Source organism: Pleurodeles waltl, chromosome 8 (assembly GCF_031143425.1).
Source record: "Pleurodeles waltl isolate 20211129_DDA chromosome 8, aPleWal1.hap1.20221129, whole genome shotgun sequence".
Taxonomy (NCBI): Eukaryota; Metazoa; Chordata; class Amphibia; order Caudata; family Salamandridae; genus Pleurodeles; species Pleurodeles waltl.
Window position 1 is genome coordinate 714,621,671 of NC_090447.1, and position 19,997 is coordinate 714,641,667.

The window sequence follows — 19,997 nt, forward strand, 5'->3', positions numbered from 1 at the left end:
GTGATTTAAGTTACTGCAAGGGTGATTCAGTCATCTACCGGGCAGAACCTCCCCAAGATAAAAAAAAAACACCCTGTGTGTGTTATCTTAGCGAGAGAGGCTCTCCTTGATTTGAGGTGACCCCTCTCTGAGGTAGTCTTTCCTGTAATATAGGATTCAACACCAGTGCCTTAAAATGCGTGCCTTGCATGTGTTGTTCTGTGTAACATCTGCAGTTCCACTGGCTGGGAAGCCTAAAAACCGGAAATCCAGAGACATGGTGGCAGACAGTCGTTCCAGTCCAGCACACGTCCTCCCTCAATGTATTCTCTAGCAAGAGGTTAGGGGTCTGGACACTCCAGACTGTGAAGCGATACAAAAAGATTCCTGCCAAAGTGACCACGTGTGGGGCCCGTTGGCATTACAGCGCCAGCCCAAAGGGGAGCACAGCCCGATGATGGAGCATGCCACCATTGGTTGGTGAGGGCTTGTGCTTCTGAAGAGATATGCTTCTGATCTGATGGGTCCAGCACAAAATGTGGCCATCTGGAAACCTTTCTTATGGAACAGCACACCTTAATTGTTGGCAAACCTAAGAAAAGAGTAAAAAATGTTTTTTAAAAAAGACAGGCCGGAAGGTTTTGAGGACAACTGAGAACTTACAAGCCTGCCCTAAGTGGGCAACACTACCCATCGAGATCCATTTCATTGGAAGTGTAATGCCATACTAGGTCAATACTTTAACCCCCAGGGTACCTGGGGCGAGCTGGAGACCAGCTTGTCCTGCTAGCGCTTCCCCCGTGGACCTCCCTCCCACACACCCTAGTCTGGGATGGAAGGGGAATCGCTCTTCCCCTTGCACCCCCGACACAACCCCCCCCTGCCCCAAGTGACGTCTAATGACGTCAGCACGCAAATCGCAGAGGTCACCTCGGATCGAGCTGGAAGCGACCTTTCCTTTCCTTTCTTGGCTGATCGGGCAGCAGCAAGGCTCATTAGACACCAGGGTTTTTTTTGGGGGGGGTAAATTTCAATAAGGGGAGAGGCCCCTTGGGCAAGGGCCACTCCCCAGGGGGGCAATTGATTTTTAGGCCATTTATGCCCCCCCGGGGGGCAGATTGGCCTACTAATATAAATAGGCCGATCTGCCCCTGTGGGCAGAAACCACTAGACACCAGGGATTATTTATTTTTATTCATACTTGCGCATAAGGGGAGCGACCCCTTGGGAAGGGCCGCTCCCCACGGGGGGAAATGATTTTTAAACCTCTAGACACCAGGGATAATTTTTTTTGTTTATTTTTATTTTATGTGTGGAGAGCAACCCCTTAGGCAAGGGTCACTCCCGGTGGGGTCAAATTATGTTTAGGCCATTTCTGCTCTCCCCCCCGGGGCAGAAACCACTAGACACCAGGGATTATTTTTTTTTATTCATACTTGCACATAAGGGGAGGGGCCCCTTGGGCAAGGACCGCTCCCCAGGGGGGCAAATGATTTTAAACCACTAGACACCAGGGATAATTTTTTTTTTTTTTTTTTTTTTTTATGTATGGGGAGCGACCCATTTGGCAAGGGTAGCTTCCGGGGGGCCAAATTATTTTTAGGCCATTTCTGCCCCCCCCCCCCCCCCCCCCCAGGGGCAGATTGGCCTAATATAATTAAGGCAGATCTGCCCCCGGGAGGGGGGGGGGCAGAAATCACTAGACACCAGGGATTCTTTATTTTTATTCATACTTGCGCACAAGGTGAGCGGCCCCTTGGGCAAGGGCCGCTCCCCAGTGGGGGGCAAAATATTTTTAGGCCTTTTCTGCCCCCCCCCTTCCCCGGAGGCAGATCGGCCTAATATAATTAGGCGGATGAAACCTCTAGACACCATGGATTGGTGTGTCTGTATGTGTGTGTTTTGTTTGGGGGGCAGCCCCTTGGGCAAGGGTCGCTCCCCATGGGGGCACATTACTGTTGGCCTATTTTTGGAAAGCCTATCTGCCCTCAAGGGGGGCAGAAAGCCCACCAGAGACCAGGGAAGATTTTTTTAAATAAGAGGTTGGGGGTATAGCCATACCCCCACCCCAAATAAATGGGGCCAAAGTTGTTCTGCCCATGGGCAATTACCCTCGATCCACACCCCGGGGGAACAGAAAGTCTACTAGATGCCAGGGAATAAAAAAAAAAATGTTTAATTGTGGGGTGGTGGCTACCAACCAGTATGGGCCTGGTTATGCCCCCACCCGAACTGAAGGGGCTAGCAGTCTTTCAGCTCTCACCCGCACACAAAAACATCTTATCCCATGGCAAGCAAGAGGACATTTGATTATTTTTGTTTTTTGTTTTACATTTGGCCCATGAGAACTTGGTAACTCTCAAAATCGTCCCACTTGGAATGGTGAGGGATGCACTTTTTTTTTCTTTGGGACGCTGCCATGTAGAAAAAAATCCACAAGACCTAGACACATCTGAAAACTAAACATCTGGTTGATTCCAGGGTGGTGTGCTTCACATGCACCCCGCACCATTTCCGTACCCACAATGCCCTGCAAACTTGCAACTTTGCTGGAAATCACACATTTTCCCCACATTTTGGTGATGGAACCTTCCAGAATCTTCAGGAATCCACAAAATTTCTACCACCCAGCATTGTCTCATCTATACCGATAAAAATTCTGCTGCATTTGTCAGCCTAAAAATGATTTTTTTTCAAACTGCCCTTTTGGACCCACTTTGGTTACCCCTCAATTTTGACATGTTTTTGGCTCTTCCCTGTCACAAGCACTTGGCCCACCTACACAAGTGAGGTATATTTTTTACTAGGAGACTGAGGGGAACGTTGGGTGCTAGGAAATTTGTCCTGGTGCGGTGATCCTACACAGAAATGTGGGAAAAATTTGATTTTTTTAGATAAATTTGAGGTTTGCTGAGGATTCTGGGTAGAAAAACATTGGGGGATCCATGCAGGTCACACCTCCCTGGACTCCTCTGGTGCCTAGTTTTCAGAAATGTCTGGGTTTGGTAGGTGTCCCTAGATGGCTGCTGAGCCCAGGACCAAAAACTCAGGTGCCCCCCCCTGCAAAAACAGGTCGTTTTGTAGTTGATAATTTTGATGTGTCCAGATAGTGTTTTGGGGCATTTCCTGTGGTGGGCACTAGGCCTCCCCACACAAGTGAGGTATCATTTTTATCGAGAGACTTGGGTGAATGCTGGGTGGAAGGAAATTTGTGGCTCCTCTCAGATTCCAGAACTTTCTGTCACCGAAATGTGAGGAAAAAGTGTTTTTTGGGCCAATTTTTGAGGTTTGCAAAGGATTCTGGGTAACAGAACCTGGTGAGAGCCCCACAAGTCACCCATCTTGGATTCCCCTAGGTGTCTAGTTTTCAACAATGCGCAGGTTTGGAAGGGTTCCCTAGGTGCTGGCTGAGCCGCAGGCCAAAATCTACAGCTAGGCACTTTGCAAAAAACATGTCAGATTTCAATGTAAAAATATGATGTGTTCATGTTGCGTTTCCTGTCATGAGCATTAGTCCTACCCACGCAAGTGAGGTACCATTTTTATCGTGAGACTTGGGGGAACACAGAATAGCAAAACAAGTGTTATTGCCCCTTGTCTTTCTCAACATTTTTTCCTTCCAAATGTAAGATAGTGTGTAAAAAAGACGTCTATTTGATAAATGCCCAGTAATTCACATGCTAGTATGGGCACCCTGGAATTCAGAGATGTGCAAATAACCACTGCTTCTCAACACCTTATCTTGTGCCCATTTTGGAAATACAAAGGTTTTCTTGATACCTATTTTTCACTCTTTATATTTCAGCAAATTAATTGCTGTATACCCGGTATAGAATGAAAATCCATTGCAAGGTGGAGCTCATTCATTGGCTCTGAGTACCTAGGCTTCTTGATGAACCAACTGGAAGAGTCCAGCAGACGTAACTGTAAATTGCTTTCAAAAATCTGACATCGCAGGAAAAAGTTAGAATAAAACGTGGAGAAAAATGGCTGTTTTTTTCACCTCAATTTCAACATGTTTTTATTTCAGCTGTTATTTTCTGCAGGAATCCCTTGTAGGATCTACACAAATTACCCATTGCTGAATTCAGAATTTAGTCTACTTTTCAGAAATGTTTAGCTTTCTGGGATCCAGCATTGGTTTCACACCCATTTCTGTCACTAACTGGAAGGAGGCTGAAAGCACTTAAAATCGTAATAATGGGTATTTCCCAGTAAAATGCCATAATTGTGTTGAAAAATTGGGTTTTCTGATTCAAGTCTGCCTGTTCCTGAAAGCTGGGAAGCTGGTGATTTTAGCACCGCAAACCCTTTGTTGATGCCATTTTCAGGGGGGGAAAAACACAAGCCTTTTTCTGCAGCCCTTTTTTCCCTTTTAAAAAAAATAAATAAATAAATAAAAAAATCACTGTATTTTGGCTAATTTCTTGGCCTCCTTCAGGGGAACCCGCAAACTCTGGGTACCGCTAGAATCCCTAGGATGTTGAAAAAAAAGGACGCAAATTTGGTGTGGCTAGCTTATGTGGGGAAAACGTTATGAGGGTCTAAGTGCGAACTGCCCCAAATAGCCAAAAAAAAGGCCTGGCGCCTGAGTGGGAAAAGGCCTGGCAGTGAAGGGGTTAAACACGGGGCCGTATCTTGGAACGTGCTTATACTTTGTTTTATTTGTTGTGTCAGTCTGCCCCAACTTTTTTATATCCTTAGACATGTTATTTTTAAAATATGAGAGATGGGGGTTCTTTGTGATGTATTTAGTATGTCATAATTTATTGCATTTCTAAACATAATCCCTCTTGATGGAGTTGAACATTCATTTCTGGTCCTCGCTATCATTGAGGAGTCTGTGTATGAAGCATGTAGGAAGGAAGTGGTACCTGGAGTGCAATAAATGCTGAGGCCCTGGGAAAACGAGGGCAAATGGCAATAACCACCATGGATACGACTGAGTAACAACTGAGTGCCCAGTGAGGCATACAAAAGAGTCACGGAATGTTATATTTTGTAAACTTGGCATGGCAAAATCAAGTGCCCTGTGTAATGCCCTTTTGGGTCAGGTGGCAAATATGCCACTAGGACACTGTGTCGTCCCTGTGCTTCTTAGTGTTGTCCTACTGCATTTCTGGATAGGATATATACTGTATTTGTTGATTTCGAACTTTTTATTTTGTTTGAACGCTACAATATAAATAATATTATTTCCCTATAGGCTTGCACCACCTTCGCTTTTCCTCGTTAATTTATCTGACTCGGTTGCCTGATGTGACATTGCCAACATCATGTCAGTGGATGAAGTGATATGAGAGCGTTTACGTCACTAATCCATATGTAAAGTGAGAAGACAGTGGGTATTGATTTTCTTTCCAAAAAGAAAAACTGTATGGAGAAACATCCTCCGGCAGTATTAAGACACTCACTCGTCTTGCTTGCCACACTGAATCACGATTCATGGTACACAACATGTGTAGCAAAGAAAGTAAACTTAGCTAGAAAAATTAAGGTAGGTGAAGACACATTCGACGACCAATCACAGATAAGCAACAAATACCGGAAGTGGATAGGACCTGCAAATCTTGGCTTTAGATGCATATTGACCTGATTAGTATCACATGGCACAGTGAAGTAGTAATGTGAAGTGAAAATTGCCAAGCGTGTTCAAGGCCTGTACTCTGCAGGCCTGGCTCTTGCCTTATAAAATCAGTTGAGGGCACTTCTGCCTTTCTCAGCATAGTGATCTGTGCGGGGGTTGCAAAAGCTCTGCTCGGTGACATGTCTGCTACCAGCACAAGCAGCTTAATGCCTCTGGAATGGATCCAGCCGTTCATGATTGTGCTGTGACATTGTACTTTTTTCTCTCCTTATCCCCTGTTTCAGCTCATGTTCTCTTCCAATCAACCTAGTATATAACACGACCAGTGAATGTGACCGCCCTTCAAATTACACCTCGTGGATTTTAAGATTCACAACATTAAGTGTGTATAATCAAACGGTATATTCCGTGAGGCGCCTGGAACCACTTAGACTCTTGATTGAATGTGGCCAAATGGACATAAACAAAAAGTTAGTTATCCAGCAGAAGTGTAATGGGCAAACGCTACCAGCAGGTGTGACTTTCTGATTCTTACTGCTGGCGCGTGAAGGGGGGGGGGGGGGGGGGAACCTCAGATAACCCTGCACGCGCAGTGGTCCAGGATAACCGTTTTTTTAGTTGCCTGTCTAGCACCAGGTGTGTTGTGAACTCTCCGTTAGAAGCAACGTTTCATTCCCTATGGAGTCCAGTGCTTCACCTGCAATAGCGCTTTACACCCAGACCCAAGTTCACCTTACTTCGTATACCTTTACGAAATCTGTATGGCCGTCTGCAGTGTATTGCACACAGGCAAGGTGTATATAAAAATGGTCGCAAAAAGTGGTAGCAAATCGTGCACCAACTTTTCGCGAGCACTCTAATTTTGGAAGGCGACCTCTGTACTAATAGATGGTATCGCCAAGGATCTAATTGAGGCGGCCGCAGAACTACCTGTGTAATGAACATTAACTAGACAGGCCACTATTTGCCACCTCCTGTGATTGGCTACAAATACAGCAGACTGATATTCCTGTATTTGCATTCCCAAACGGAAAGCTTTTACGTTTATGAAAGCAGCACATGTACTACCAAATTAAAATGTTTTTCGCATTTGAATTTTGAAAAATAGAATTATTGTAAATCCTGGCAGCCTTTGAAAACATACAGTGGGTGATTTCTTACCCATATAATCCCATATCGTGATTCTGTATAAGTAAGTCACTTTTAAACCAAATTCCATAACAACTAGAATTTGTCTGCATGCATGCTTTTGATCGCAAATCCATAATGTATTCTCTGTAAACACGACTTTTAGTTATAGGTGCACGTAAACTTTGCACAGGTGCAAAGCAGTTTCTCTCTGACATTTGAAGCAACCGACAGATGGAAACATTTCCCATTTTGCACCGGTCGACAGATGCAACTGATAGTTGCACATTTGGTTGGTGCAGACGTTAGTGTAAAATTGCTTGGCACCAGTACAACGTGATGGAGTCGGGCCTGTGGTTTGCAGCACCTTGAACATGTATCATTTTGTAGTGCTATCGGTGTGTGTTAGGCACGTGGCCAGTGACTGCCAAGGTGGAGGGCGAGTCCTTGACACACGTGCAGGGAAGACGTGCAGATTACTGTACAGGGATTTCTTTTTTACTCGAATGTAGTCGACAACACGTGCGGTGCGGCCGGGGCTACCAAGCAGCAGCCATAGACTCGCACTGTAGGAAACTGCGCAGTTACAGGAGCTCGAGCGTGCACCTGCTCCGCCAGCAAAGGGGGGGGGGGCAGGGGGCATACTTGCTGTGCAATAATAGTTTAGACTAGAGAGTAATTGGTGTTGCTACGCGTAGAGATGTAAAGTATTCGACTTACCTGACTCCAAAAGAGCACCAGCTGTACACCATAGGCAATCCTTTTTCAGTTCTTTAAATCCTCACAATCCACTCACAGAAGCTGAAATGTATAAGGCCGTGCTCATTGGAAATAAAATCCTAGAGTTGGCCTGTCCTCGGCCTTCGTTCAGTTTCCCGCCTTGAAGTTGGTGGCAAGTTTCCCTTATTTTTTTCCTTTATTTGTTTTTCAAGCCCATGGCCTTTTAATGCATCATAAATGAAGAACGGATGCCGAGCTGCAGCCAGAGACCAGGGCTGTGCTGCAGCGAAGGGACGTCAGGTCGGCCCGTCACCGGCTTGGACCTGCCTCTAAATATAGCCCGGCCCTCTTTTAGTACTGTACATTGCTCTGCAGGCAGATGGTCTTGTCAGGAAGCTGACCCCGGCGTGACTGAGGCTTTGTCAGTCTCAGCGCGTGGCCCCGGCAGGACGGGGCGGTGGTGTAATGGGATCAAATGTAGTTTCCATCTGGTACCTGGACGAAGGCAAGTATAGGTGGGCAGGTGGGCAACGCATGTTAGAGTGCGCTTATATTTATGACGAGTGTCTGCTTATAAAAGGATTGGGTAAAGCTGAATGAAAAAAACAAATCTCTCGTGGTTCAACCTAAGCGGTCAGGGTTTGCTTCTGGCGACTGACACAGCTACTGAAATCTGTTTTCTTCTTTTGCTCTAAGTCGTGACGAGTTAGCTAAAAAAGATGAATCTGAAGATGGTGCCTTGCGACATTTCATGTCTTCTGGCCTTAGTGGCTCGAAGCACTTTATAGGCGTCAGTACTGCTTTAATGAATTTATGCTGCAGACCAGCCAGTTGTGCTCCCATCTCTTTCATTCTGCCTCACCGCTTCTTCCGCTGCTGCCACTGATGGCATCAAGGCCATCGTATGTCTGTTTAGATTGTGAAACGCCTCGTGTTACTGATCTACACTGCTGTCACTTCACGTCTAAATCCCGGACTCTTGACACCTGCAGGCATATCTTTTCATAAGATAACCGAGCATTATGGGTTGAAAACACAAGCATGAATGTCGTTAGCTTTCTAAGACACGCTTCACCATACTGTACAGGCATTTTTTCTGTTGTACGTGAAATGTTGGTCAAATGGGGTCCTTAATTTTGAATGAAAGGAAGTAGATGGTGTTCCAGTTTGTATTTTCTTTCTACTGTTGACAATATTTTTCACTTCTTCCTTTATGACACACCTTTTAACACAATTTAAGCTTTTTAGTTGTCCTGCAACGTATTTGGTTGGGTAAAGATGAGCTAATGTCACTCGACTCAGTGTCACTCCCCTTATTTCTACACAAATAAGGTTAGCGCTCCTATTCTTGTCTGTAGCAAATTGGGTTACTGATTGGGGAGGGGGGGTCCTACTCAAGTGACAACCACAGTTCTTGTCAGGGTGAACCCCAAAAGTCACTAAATTAACCTGCGCTTACCCCTCTGATCCATTGCTACAAATGCAGTCAGGCTTAACTTAGAGGCACTGTGTTAAGAATGTATGCCGCACACAAACAGTAATAAAGCAAAAACAGTACACAACAAAAATCCCACACCAATTTATAAAAATTGAGAGAAATGTAGTAAATAAAATTACACTAAAAAAAATTAAATCCAATCAATAAAACCAGAGTTATGAATTTTAAGAGTTTTAAGTAAAAGTAGCATCTAAGATACCAAAGCGCCAACCACGGGTAGTTGGTCGCACGAGACCGAGGCAGGTCAAAAGTTAAGAGTGACCACGATGCAGTGCGGTTCAGCTACATGAGGTGAATTGGGCCTGGTGTTGGCTTTCATTAGAAGAAATTTAAAAGAAAAGTTCCTGAGAAAGTAGAGTTCAACGGACAGGGCAGCCGGAGTTCAGTGGGCAAGGCAGCCGGCGCTGTCCAAGGAGGAGGCCTCATCATTGGGGAGCCACTGAACGGAGTTGCAGTGATGATTTCTACGTTTTTGGATCTAGAAAATCTCCAGTGGGACGAAGCTGCAGGCTGTAGCCGACAAAAGTTCCACGAGGCCAGATACCTTTGGCGAGCAGTCCTGCTGAACAGGATTTGCTGCTGCAAAGACGGACGTAGCTGAAGCTACCAGGGAGTCAGGACGACTGGCGATGGACCTTGGGCGGATTGGCGAGCGGGTAGGCCCTGGTCTTTGAGAATCACACTATCCTCTTTTTACCAGCTGAACAGGATTTGCTGCTGCAAAGACGGACGTAGCTGAAGCTACCAGGGAGTCAGGACGACTTGCGATGGACCTTGGGCGGATTGGCGAGCGGGTAGGTCCTGGTCTTTGAGAATCACACTATCCGCTTTTTACCAGACAGTCATATGCTGGTGTTAAACGTAAGCTAAAAGACCTGGGCTATACCTATATGTTGTTGTATCCAGCCAAGTTGAAGGTTCTTCTTGCGGGCCGCTCACATTTCTTTCCGTCTCCTGAAGCAGCGTGGGACTGGTTGGAGTGGAATGATGGGACAGGAACACCGGAATCCCTGCAGGGGGAGAGTGGCGGGAGACTCCGAGGGACATACTGCAGCGTGCAGAAGTACCAGACACCATTGTGCTGGCCGTGGAAGCAGAGTGATTGTTCGCTCGGACGGTACTCTAGAGTATCCAGATGTAGTCTAGAGTATCCAGAGTATCCAGATGTAGCAGTAGCCTAGAGAACTCTAGAGTACTCTAGAGTATCCAGATGTAGTCTAGAGTATCCAGAGTATCCAGATGTAGCAGTAGCCTAGAGAACCCCCTACACCGCATCTTCAGTGCACTGCTGGACCTATAGAAGACATTAAAAGGATTGCCTTGGAACCCCAGAGGTCTGAACTTGTATTTGAGGCATGCCTTGTACCCTCAAATGGCTGCCCTGCTGCTACCAGAGATCCTTGCTGCTTGAACCCATAAGTACCAAAGTGACTCGAAGGGCTAGTTGGTTGGACTCCTATCTGAGCTACAGGGACATAATAAGCTTCAGAGACCTTGAACCCTGCACCTGGCATCTGCTGGAGTGAGTCCTGATCCCCTAGTGGTGCTCCTCAAGTCCTAGACCCATGGCGGTGGTGCGAAAGCGCTGCTCCTGACATCCTAAAAGTTGGGACTTTTCTACTAAAAAGTGGCCATAGCGGTAGATGTCAGCCTACTGAGAGCCGATCTGAGGGTAGTGGCGGAACGATCGGTGGCCACTGAGCAACAAGTGACATGCATGCAGTCTGATGTGGACACGCTGAAGGCCTTGGTGGCCATCCTCAAAGCTAAAACTCACAAATTGGAAGCGCATGTCGAGGATGCAGAGGGTAGGGTGAGATGATGTAACCTCCGTACAGTGGGCTTCCCCCGAAGGAGTAGAGGGGGCGAATGTTGAGTCCTTCCTAGAGGACTGGCTCCGTAAATCGTTGCCTGATGCCCCCTTGTCGGCTGTGTTTGTGGTGGAGCGTGCACACAGGGCCTTAGCACCGCTGCTGCCACCGGGTGCTCCTTCACGAACGATCATAGCCAAGGTCCTTAACTATAGAGACCGCAATGCAATTTTGCAGGAGGTGCGCAAACGTGGAGATCCTACATTTGGGAATCACACTATCCGCTTTTTACCAGACAGTCATATGCTGGCGTTAAATGTAAGCTAAAAGACCTGGGCTATACTTGCATGTTGTTGTATCCAGCCAAGTTGAAGGTTCTTCTTGCGGGCCACTCACATTTCTTTCCGTCTCCTGAAGCAGCGTGGGACTGGTTGGAGCGGAATGATGGGACAGGAACACCTGAATCCCTGCAGGGGGAGAGTGGCGGGAGACTCCGAGGGACAACGTAAGTGCATACTGCAGCGCGCAGAAGTACCAGACACCATTGTGCTGGCCGTGGAAGCAGAGTGATTGTTCGCTCGGATGGTACTATGAGTCTTGAGCGTAGGAGGCAGGAACGTGAGGAGACTTAACTGTTGGTACAAACTGTCACGTCGGAGGCGTCTGTGCGCTCCGGATCCCCCTGTATCACAGATGGTTTGTCTCCAGAAGGGGAAGCTGAGGTCACCTGAATGATTCACTGGACCTTCCATTGTGGTTGGAGTCAAGTTCTTTGGTTCTGGGTCAGTGCTCGGGGTCTTCCCTCTGTTGGCTCTCCTCTTGCCCTCTGGCCCTTTCTCTCTCCTGTCTACTGCTGCCTTTAGGTGCTGGAGATGCGGGGGTCTGGGTTGGCGGCTGGACTGGGGCCGTGGCGGAGTGATGGGCCTGTGATACCCCCGTTGTTAGTTCACTTTTTGGGAACAGTGTGTGTGCGGGCCGTACAATTGGTGTGTGTTGGGAGTGTTGCAGCGTAGTCCGTACCTGAATCTGGCTATCGAGCGGGAGCGGCTATTGTTCCCCACTTCTGGGCACTAGAAGTGATAGTGGGTACACACACAATTGGGCAGACACTAGTTGTGGGAGGTGTTTACCCGGGCTGGGATGGGGGAATGTTATGTGGGTTCTAGTTGGAATTGTCATTCTGTTTTTGATACTGTGAGCACTGTGGTCATTCTCCTGTTGAGAAGGAATTGGATCATCGTTTTTTTTGCTGAGAAAGCCCATCTATTAGCTTCATTAGTGTATCTGAGTATTTTGCTTTGTACCTCACTTGTTGGAACTTTAATAGGTTTTGCTTATTGGTCAGGGTTATGCAGTTTGCATAGGATCTCCAGTTTGCATGTCGTTTATGCCTGTAGGACAATGCCTCCTCCTTTGTCTGCAGGTTTGACAATAATAGTACTATCCATTGTGAGAGTGCAGAGGGCTTCACGTTCTTGACATCAGATGTTATATGGAGTGAAGTTCTTTTTTTGTTTGTAATAACTTTAGGTGTCTGAGTACTAGTTTTCCAAAAAATCAGTGCATTCTGTAAGAACAATCAACAAACCTTTATTTAGTAAGGTGATTTCGGTATGTGAGTGTGTGTGAGATAAGTATTGTTTCCATACTGTCCACTCTGGAGGTGGGCCCCACTGATATCATTTCTGACGGGTGCATCGAACCTCTGCGGCACTGCTGACCCTCCGCTGGGATTTGCCTCTCTTGTCCCCTCTGTAACCCAAAAAAAAGGATTATCTCTAGAATTTGGGCCAGAACTTGTACCTTCTCCGGGATTCGATCAGCCCCCTGAATCTTCCGAAGTGTCTTAAATAAATACCAAAAATCGATTACTTTTACAAAGGCCCCATGGGCGATCATAGTTGGGGTGTGTGTGTGTGTGTGTGTGTGTGTAACAGGTGCAATATTCATCCAATGAGTATGGATATGTATGTTCGATTTTAAAAATGTAGATATATTTTCTTACTTTCTTTGATATTTTTCTTCTGTTTAATGCTATTACATTACAGTATGGGCTTCTCATTTTATTCTAAGACTGCCCTTGCAACTCTAATTACATCTGACCCTTTAGTTTGTTTCTCCAAGTCACCAATTTCTTCTAGGAGTTTCTCACTGTATCCAATTGCGTGTTGATTCCCAACACCATCCCGTGTTGGCAACAGGTAGTGCCTATAAAACTAAAGCTGTCTCTATTTTTTATCTTCAGGAAATACTCCTTGCATGTTCCTGACCTGCAGTCCTAATGGAATAGTGTCTAATTTAAAGTATTCAGTTGGCATTTTTATCATCAGTTGCATACATGCATATTTCTTCTGACATTTTTCGTGCAGGTCTGGAAGACTGGTGGTAGGGTTTATGGATTCATCAGATTTATCAGTAAAGAGTGAGGGCCCCTGTTGGTCCTTTTCTATATAGCCATCCAAGTATACTGGTGTCAAATCAGACATAGTTTGCAGACCTTGTACTACGGGGGCAGAAGTTAGCCAATATATGGTAAAACAAGAACATTTTGAAAACCTTTAGGGTTTGATAAAAAGACAGACAAAGGGAAGTAAAGAAAACCCTTGCAATCATTTGGTTGCACAATGGTAATACTATTTCAACAAGGGGAACCCAATGATCATTGGAGACCCGGGGTAATAATTATAACAAAAACACACTGGTCTCTAGTAGCAATATTTTAGATGCAAAGAGCCATGGGTACATGTAGTACCATATAGTAGGGACTTATAGGTAAATTAAATGTTACAATCTGGTGTAGGCCAATTTTACCCTGTTTAAAGGAGAGGGCACAAGCACGTTAGCACTGGATACCAGTGGTGAAGTGCACAGAGTCCTATTTCTAAAAACAGTTTGGGAGGTGACCCTGCAGAGAAGGTCAAGTCCAACACTTTAGTTTCAAGCAGGGACCTCCTTGTGAAAAAAAAATGTTTGAAATTATGTTTTTTTCATGTACATATTCTGGACTATCAAATGCTGTGCTAGGCATTTAGATACTCACTCTGCATCAGAAGTGCTTTGTTGATTGCAGCCATAATAGAACAACACTCTTTAGAGTCAGTGACAGGACCCATGTGCATTTGGAATTGCCAACAAAATCCTGAAAGCCCAACCGATCCAAACCTCTTCCGAATATTTAGGCCGGATTTTCATAATACAACATCATATCTTATAACAAAAGAGTAATTTGATTTTCTTGCCTCATAGTCACTGATTACTGCTCTGTGGATAATTCCATTTGGATGCAAACCTCAGATTACCCCGTAAAGTGTTTCTGTGTGGGGTGGTGTTTGTCCTTGTGCTAGTTGCCCATGTGCAAATTCTTCAGCATGCCAAGTTGACCATAAGTGTTTGACGGGTCAAACCTGGCAAGAATCTTGGTGGCAAACAGTGTGAAATTAGGATTTGAGCCACATACTTCAAGGTAAGTAAATCAAGATTTTGCACTTGGAACCCATCCCAGAGAATTTCTGGATCCCAGCACAAAAAGAGAACAGTTGAAAAATAAATTACATGTAGAAACGGGTGTAACAAGAGCAGCGGCAGTAATACTAGTGTGTTTCACCTGAATTATTGGGGGTCACTCCAGATAGATTTATTAAGCCCCAAAAGAAAACAGCTTATGTGAACTTCTATAAGCCAGACAAAATCAGTCAGAGAATCTCGTATTTGCTGATGACATTATAGAACTCCTCCCTCAAACCCAAAACGTGTACACATGCACACACGCACCCTACACTCACACACACTCACCCCCACACACACACACGCACCCCCCCACCCACGATTATATTATTATTTATCATACATTAGTCTTCTACCTATAATATGCTTATGAATAATTGTGCAGGTTAGCAACCGTTCAGCAAATAATATGTATAAAGACAATAGTTAGATTTGCTTTAATCCAGATTCTTCACAGAGCCCTAATCAATCAATGTAATCCCTAACTAAATTATAACTAGCTGATTAACAACTAGATGTATAATTCATTTTATTCCAAATCATGTAAAGATCCTGAAACCTTTCCTGATACTAAGCTTGAAGTTGGAACTCGATATCCCAGCTTCCCTTCAGCAATCGGTCCATGTCTCTACCCCTGCACTCCATCACCCAGTACATTTTATATATTTCTTGTATACGGTGGTCTCTGGAGCAAGGAGGGTTTAGTTTGCTTTCTGCTTCTGTTCCTGCACAGGACTGTAAACAAGACTTCATATAGCAAGGAAACGGAAGTCTACTGCTAGGGTATCACCTCCTTCCTTCAAGGTGGAATTTTTTGGGTAATTTCTCCTTGTAGTCATTTTTCTGTTACCATGTACATTAAAAACCTTCCGAGAATGGAAAATTTACTTTTCCGGTCGGTTAAAATGGGCCTTAGCACAACGGGAGAAGTACACATTTTGTTAGTCTTCACAAACCTAATGGCTCCTATTAGAAATGAGCAGACATGTATTCTGGGCCTTATTCTTCCATTAGGCACTCAGATGCGTTCGGTGCACTAAAATGATTATGTTAACAGTCAGCAAGGGCTATGTTGTGTGTAACATTACAAAAACAAAAAGCTATACCACACATGACTATTATGGCCTCCCGTCCCCAGAATCTATATATACAGCCTGTAATTTTCTAGTTCTTCCCAGGTGAGTAACTGTCACAGAAACTGGAGAAAAGCAACAAAAGTTCTGGTACAGCTTGCTAGACACTGTACCCAAATCCAATCCAAAATGGATTACTGTACGCAGAATGCACATGGGCCACATTTGATAGCCCCACCGAGTTATATACATTGTTTTAGATGCTGCTGTCGATACTTCTAATTATTCCTCAAAATCTCTGTTGTTGAAACATCACTAAACAAGGATTTGGACTATCACTGTGGTTTGACATTTTTGTGCAAATCGAACCCCAATATCAATAACCAATTCATGGCTGAGACCTGAATGTCTTCAAAGGTAAAGATATCGTTGAGCTGAGGCTACGTTGGGTTACATTGGCGATGTGTGATGTATTGTATGCTGTAATGTATGTTATTCTAAAGCATTTGTGTTGGTTCTAGTTATTTACTACTCTAAACCTCTGATTATAACCTTGTTGCAAAGTCAGTTTCAGGTGCAAACTTCCGCGTCTGGCAGTATTTGCCCATGTACTAATTACAGAGGTGAGCTTTGTGGCAGTTAAAACCTGGCAAGATCCATGATAGCAAAGAGCGCAAAATTCCCATTTGTGCACTGTGGAACACTTGCATGCTTTTCACGAAGTACAGATCGGAACATGTGTACGTGTGCATAAATTAGAATTTACTCTAACAGAGCTGCCTTCTGTTCACTCCACGATTTTCCTAAATATTCCAGTGACTCCAGGTTCATGACTGAGACACGTAGCAAAATGCATTTATACAGGTACTGGCTGCTGCGGTGAGTGATGTAAGTAATGTACTCTATAAGGTAATCAACAAATAGGGGACCCTAGAAAGTAACCAATATCTGACTACTTTGATGCAGTGTGTTCTGCACTTGAACGCTCGTCTCACCACTAGTATCTAAAAATGTAAGCGCACAAACCCTTTCTTCTACGGACCTAGTGGCTCCTTCTGAAGAGCAGAATTTAACTTTAGATGAAACTGCCTCATATACAAAACCTTGAACTTAAAAACGAATCAAGCATGCCAGTATGTCTGTATCTCGAAAGCTCCAGAGATTTTAGAAGTTCCCAGTCTCGAAGACTGGAAACTCCCAATTCCCGCACTTATGAGCTTTAAAAGTTAGGTTCTCTAACTGCTATGTAGAGGAGACAACAAATAGATTTTCACGTTCATCCCTCCCATGAGGCTTTTGGAAACACCTGAAAAAAAATCCCCCGTATTAAATCCCTTGATGACTAATTGAACTTTACGCTGCTCCTCGCCGCTGTCATTTCACTTTTCTCCCTCTGACCCTTCCTTATCCCTCCTAGTCCCTCTCCATTTGGTTCACTTTTATTTAATCTCTGAAGACATGTTCCTTATTTCAGTTGTCTCCTCTTGTTCTCTGTGAAGCACTCTGTTACTCCTGGGTCTGAAAGGTTATAAAAAGATACAAATACATATTGAGAACTAACATTTTAAAATAATATCTTTCCGTTATGTTTGTCAAGAACATGCCTGTTGGGTTGTGCCCCCATAGTGTGGTCTGTAGAAGAAAACGGAAGAATGAAATCCTGGGCTCAGTGGGAAATGACTCAACGGAACAGACACGAATTTAGGGTCAGGCCACTCCAACAACCTAACATGCCCTTTGTCAGGAATAGATTCTGTTAGCTTCCAGTGACCTTGCACATTTATTTGTCCTTGGAATTCCTTTACATGGTTCTCTTGGTTTAATTTCTTTTCACTCTTATCCAAGTTTCTATGCGGTTCTGAAGATCGTAGCACTGGAAAAGGTATTTCGACAGTGCAAACCTATGCCTTTGTTATGGAACTGTGAACCAGTCGCATTAAAATTCCCACAAGATCCTTGACCTTTTGTATCCAAGATTGTAGAGGGAGATTCCCAGAGTGAAAAACCCCTCCAAGTTCTCAAATCCTTCCAATTTGCCTAATCCATCGCCAGTACTTAATTTGAGCCCGTGGTTGCTGGTGGAGCCCACCGACATTCATTTTTGGGAACTGGCACTTACTTTTCTTCACCAGCTATTGACTGCAAGTAAGAAAGATGAAAACATAAGAACAGGAAAGAAAGAGGTAGAGAAAGACAGAAAAACAGACACAAAGGGAGAAATCAGGGACTGTTAAAAGTGAAATAAAGGGGCAGCAATGACTGGTAGTGGGTGAAAGAGCCCTAAGGTGAATTCAAGACCAGGCAGCCAGCACTGCTGGAGCATATCTTTGGGCACAGGCACTCATTCTTTTACAAATTAAGCACTATCCAGCCCTGTGAAAGACAAGAGAACCTTTGCAGGTGGTTGTGCTCTCACAACTCCCAAACCCCATGACTGCTAGTTAGAGTTTATAGGGCCCCTTAATTTGGAAAACCCAAGCAGCATATAGTAACACTCATTGTTTATGCTGAACAGTGTATTTCCTAGGATACATATATTATTAAACCTTGATGGCCCTTTGCTCGGTGAGTTTGTCTCTTATTATATGAGTCATCTACATACTGTAATAAACTTTAAATTCCGTTGTCTTAGAAAATAAGCAAATCAATTTTCCCTCAAATCTCTTTATCGGCAAGAGTTATGAAAAATTTGATTACACATTCAGACGCTAAGGCCCTCATTCTGACCCTGGCGGTCGGCGGAGAGACGGCGGTCGGACCGCGAACAGACCGGCGGTATTAAAAATGGCATTCTGACCGCGGCGGTCCCCGCCGCGACCGACCGCCACTTCTCCACTCCGACCGCCGCGGCGGTCATGACCGCGGGGCTGGAGTTTGCGCACTCCGGCCCGGCGGTCGTCCCAAGACCGCCAAGGGTATTATGACCCTGCCTACCGCCGCGGTTTCTTGCGGGCGGGAACCGCCGTGCGAACCATGGCGGTAAGCACTATCGGGGCCAGGGAATTCCTTCCCTGGCACTGATAGGGGTCTCCCCCACCCCCCACTACCCACCCGAGTCCTCCCCCCACACCCTCCACCCCCCTGCCACCCCCCAGAGGTGGTACGAACCCCCTCCCCACCCCCACCCCGACATGCACATACATGCACCCCGACATGCACACACCCCCAACATGCACATATACACACCCCCTACACACACATACACAACGGGGACACATACCCGCACACATACATGCAGACATGCGCACCTGCCGAACAGCACACATTACCCATAGACACAGCAGCACCCCCCGCCCGCATACACGCACTCACACACCCCCTCTACACACTCACACGCACACCCCCATGCACGCCCACATCACACAACACCCCCCCACCCCCTCCCCTCACGGACGGTCAACTTACCTTGTGCGTTGGTCCTCCGGGAGGCGACGGGAGCCATGGGGAGGTGACCGCCAACAGAAGACCGCCAACAGAAGACCGCCACACAGAAATGTGGGTCGTAATTCTGTGGGCGGTGTTCTGCTGGCGTGGCGGTGGAGGTTGACCAGTCTCCACTTTCCCGCCGACCGCCAGTGTGGCTGCTGGCGGTTATCCGGCGGAACGCTCCCAGCGGTCAGAATGCGCACAGCGGCATACCGCCGCGGTCGGCGGTCTTCACCGCGGCGGTAACTCGGCGGTCTTGCGAAAAGACCGCCAAGGTCAGAATGAGGGCCTAAGTCTAGAAACCATTTCCATTCATGAATTAAATCTCATCCACTACCACCAACTCAGAAAATATAACACTTTTAATTTCTCAATATGATTTTAGTAGAGAATGGTTATATAGGTTATATAACACACTGTCAGCTTTGTTCCACATAAACTTCATTATGCAAGATATTCTTTAGATTAGACAGTTTGCCTTACTTTCTTGTCTGTTGGGACAGAAAAGCCCTTTTCATGGTAATGGATGCGCACCCCTTCTCTGAGTACCCAACTGTACTGACGTCTAGATCGCTAATGCTGATTTTTGTTGTCATAGGTAAACACGAATAATGTGTGTGCACCATGACATAGGCCTGTCTCATGGATTGCGTTCTTGTTGGACCAGAAGGGGTGCCCAAAGCGCTACCCTTATAGTGGTGGAAGGTTACTGCCTTCACTAGGAGTTAAGCAGGACAGTCGTGGTGGTGGCAGCATACAATGTTGTGATCGGTAGGAGTGAACAGGTCCTTTTTAGGGTCGAGCGTACGCAAGCGCTTTGGATCATGTTGTTATCTCTCTGTGGGCTTCTAACCACGCCCATGTCACGCTATCACTTTAATTAGTTTGTGGGCTTGCCTTTTAAAAATCAATTGATTACATTTGTGAAAGGCATGCATATGTCATGCCTTTTCTGGTGTTCAGCCCTCCTCGAGCGCACCGGTAAACTACTGAAAACATACGAGGCTCCGTGTTTTCAGCTGGTTTCTGGACTACTTTATCTTTTTATTTCCCGCTCAGCGGGATCTCGCTGGGCAGAAGTCGAGTACATTGCATGACATCGACCCTGTTATGAGGATAATTGCACTTTTGCTGGTTACATGAATAGTTGCACTTTTGCCGGTAACATGGATGATTGCACATTTGCCGATAAGTTTCACTGCAAGTGAACTTTTGTTTCCTTTTCTGTGTCATCTTCACTCTCATGGTGACCATCGGCTCGCACATGTGGA

At 45.5% G+C, this 19,997-nt stretch overlaps 2 protein-coding genes across 4 annotated transcripts in view; one reads left to right on the top strand and one right to left on the bottom strand.

Annotated features, from left to right (window-relative positions):
- FILIP1L (filamin A interacting protein 1 like) overlaps nucleotides 1-7,714 on the bottom strand; it is an 840,953-nt gene extending 833,239 nt beyond the window's left edge. For both annotated transcript variants that reach the window (XM_069204872.1, XM_069204871.1), the window contains exon 1: nucleotides 7,415-7,714. The gene's annotated coding sequence lies outside the window, so the exon portion shown is untranslated. The remainder of the gene's footprint in view (nucleotides 1-7,414) is intronic.
- Nucleotides 1-19,997, top strand: part of CMSS1 (cms1 ribosomal small subunit homolog) — a 1,251,672-nt gene that overhangs the window by 973,350 nt on the left and 258,325 nt on the right. Inside the window, exon 1 of one of the 2 annotated variants that reach the window (XM_069204877.1) lies at nucleotides 7,802-7,919. The exons of the other annotated variant lie outside the window; for it this stretch is intronic. Within the exon in view, the coding sequence (XP_069060978.1) occupies nucleotides 7,880-7,919 (40 nt within the window). The 5' untranslated portion in view covers nucleotides 7,802-7,879. Of the gene's footprint in view, nucleotides 1-7,801; nucleotides 7,920-19,997 lie in introns of those variants that run through there. 2 annotated transcript variants of the gene reach the window in all.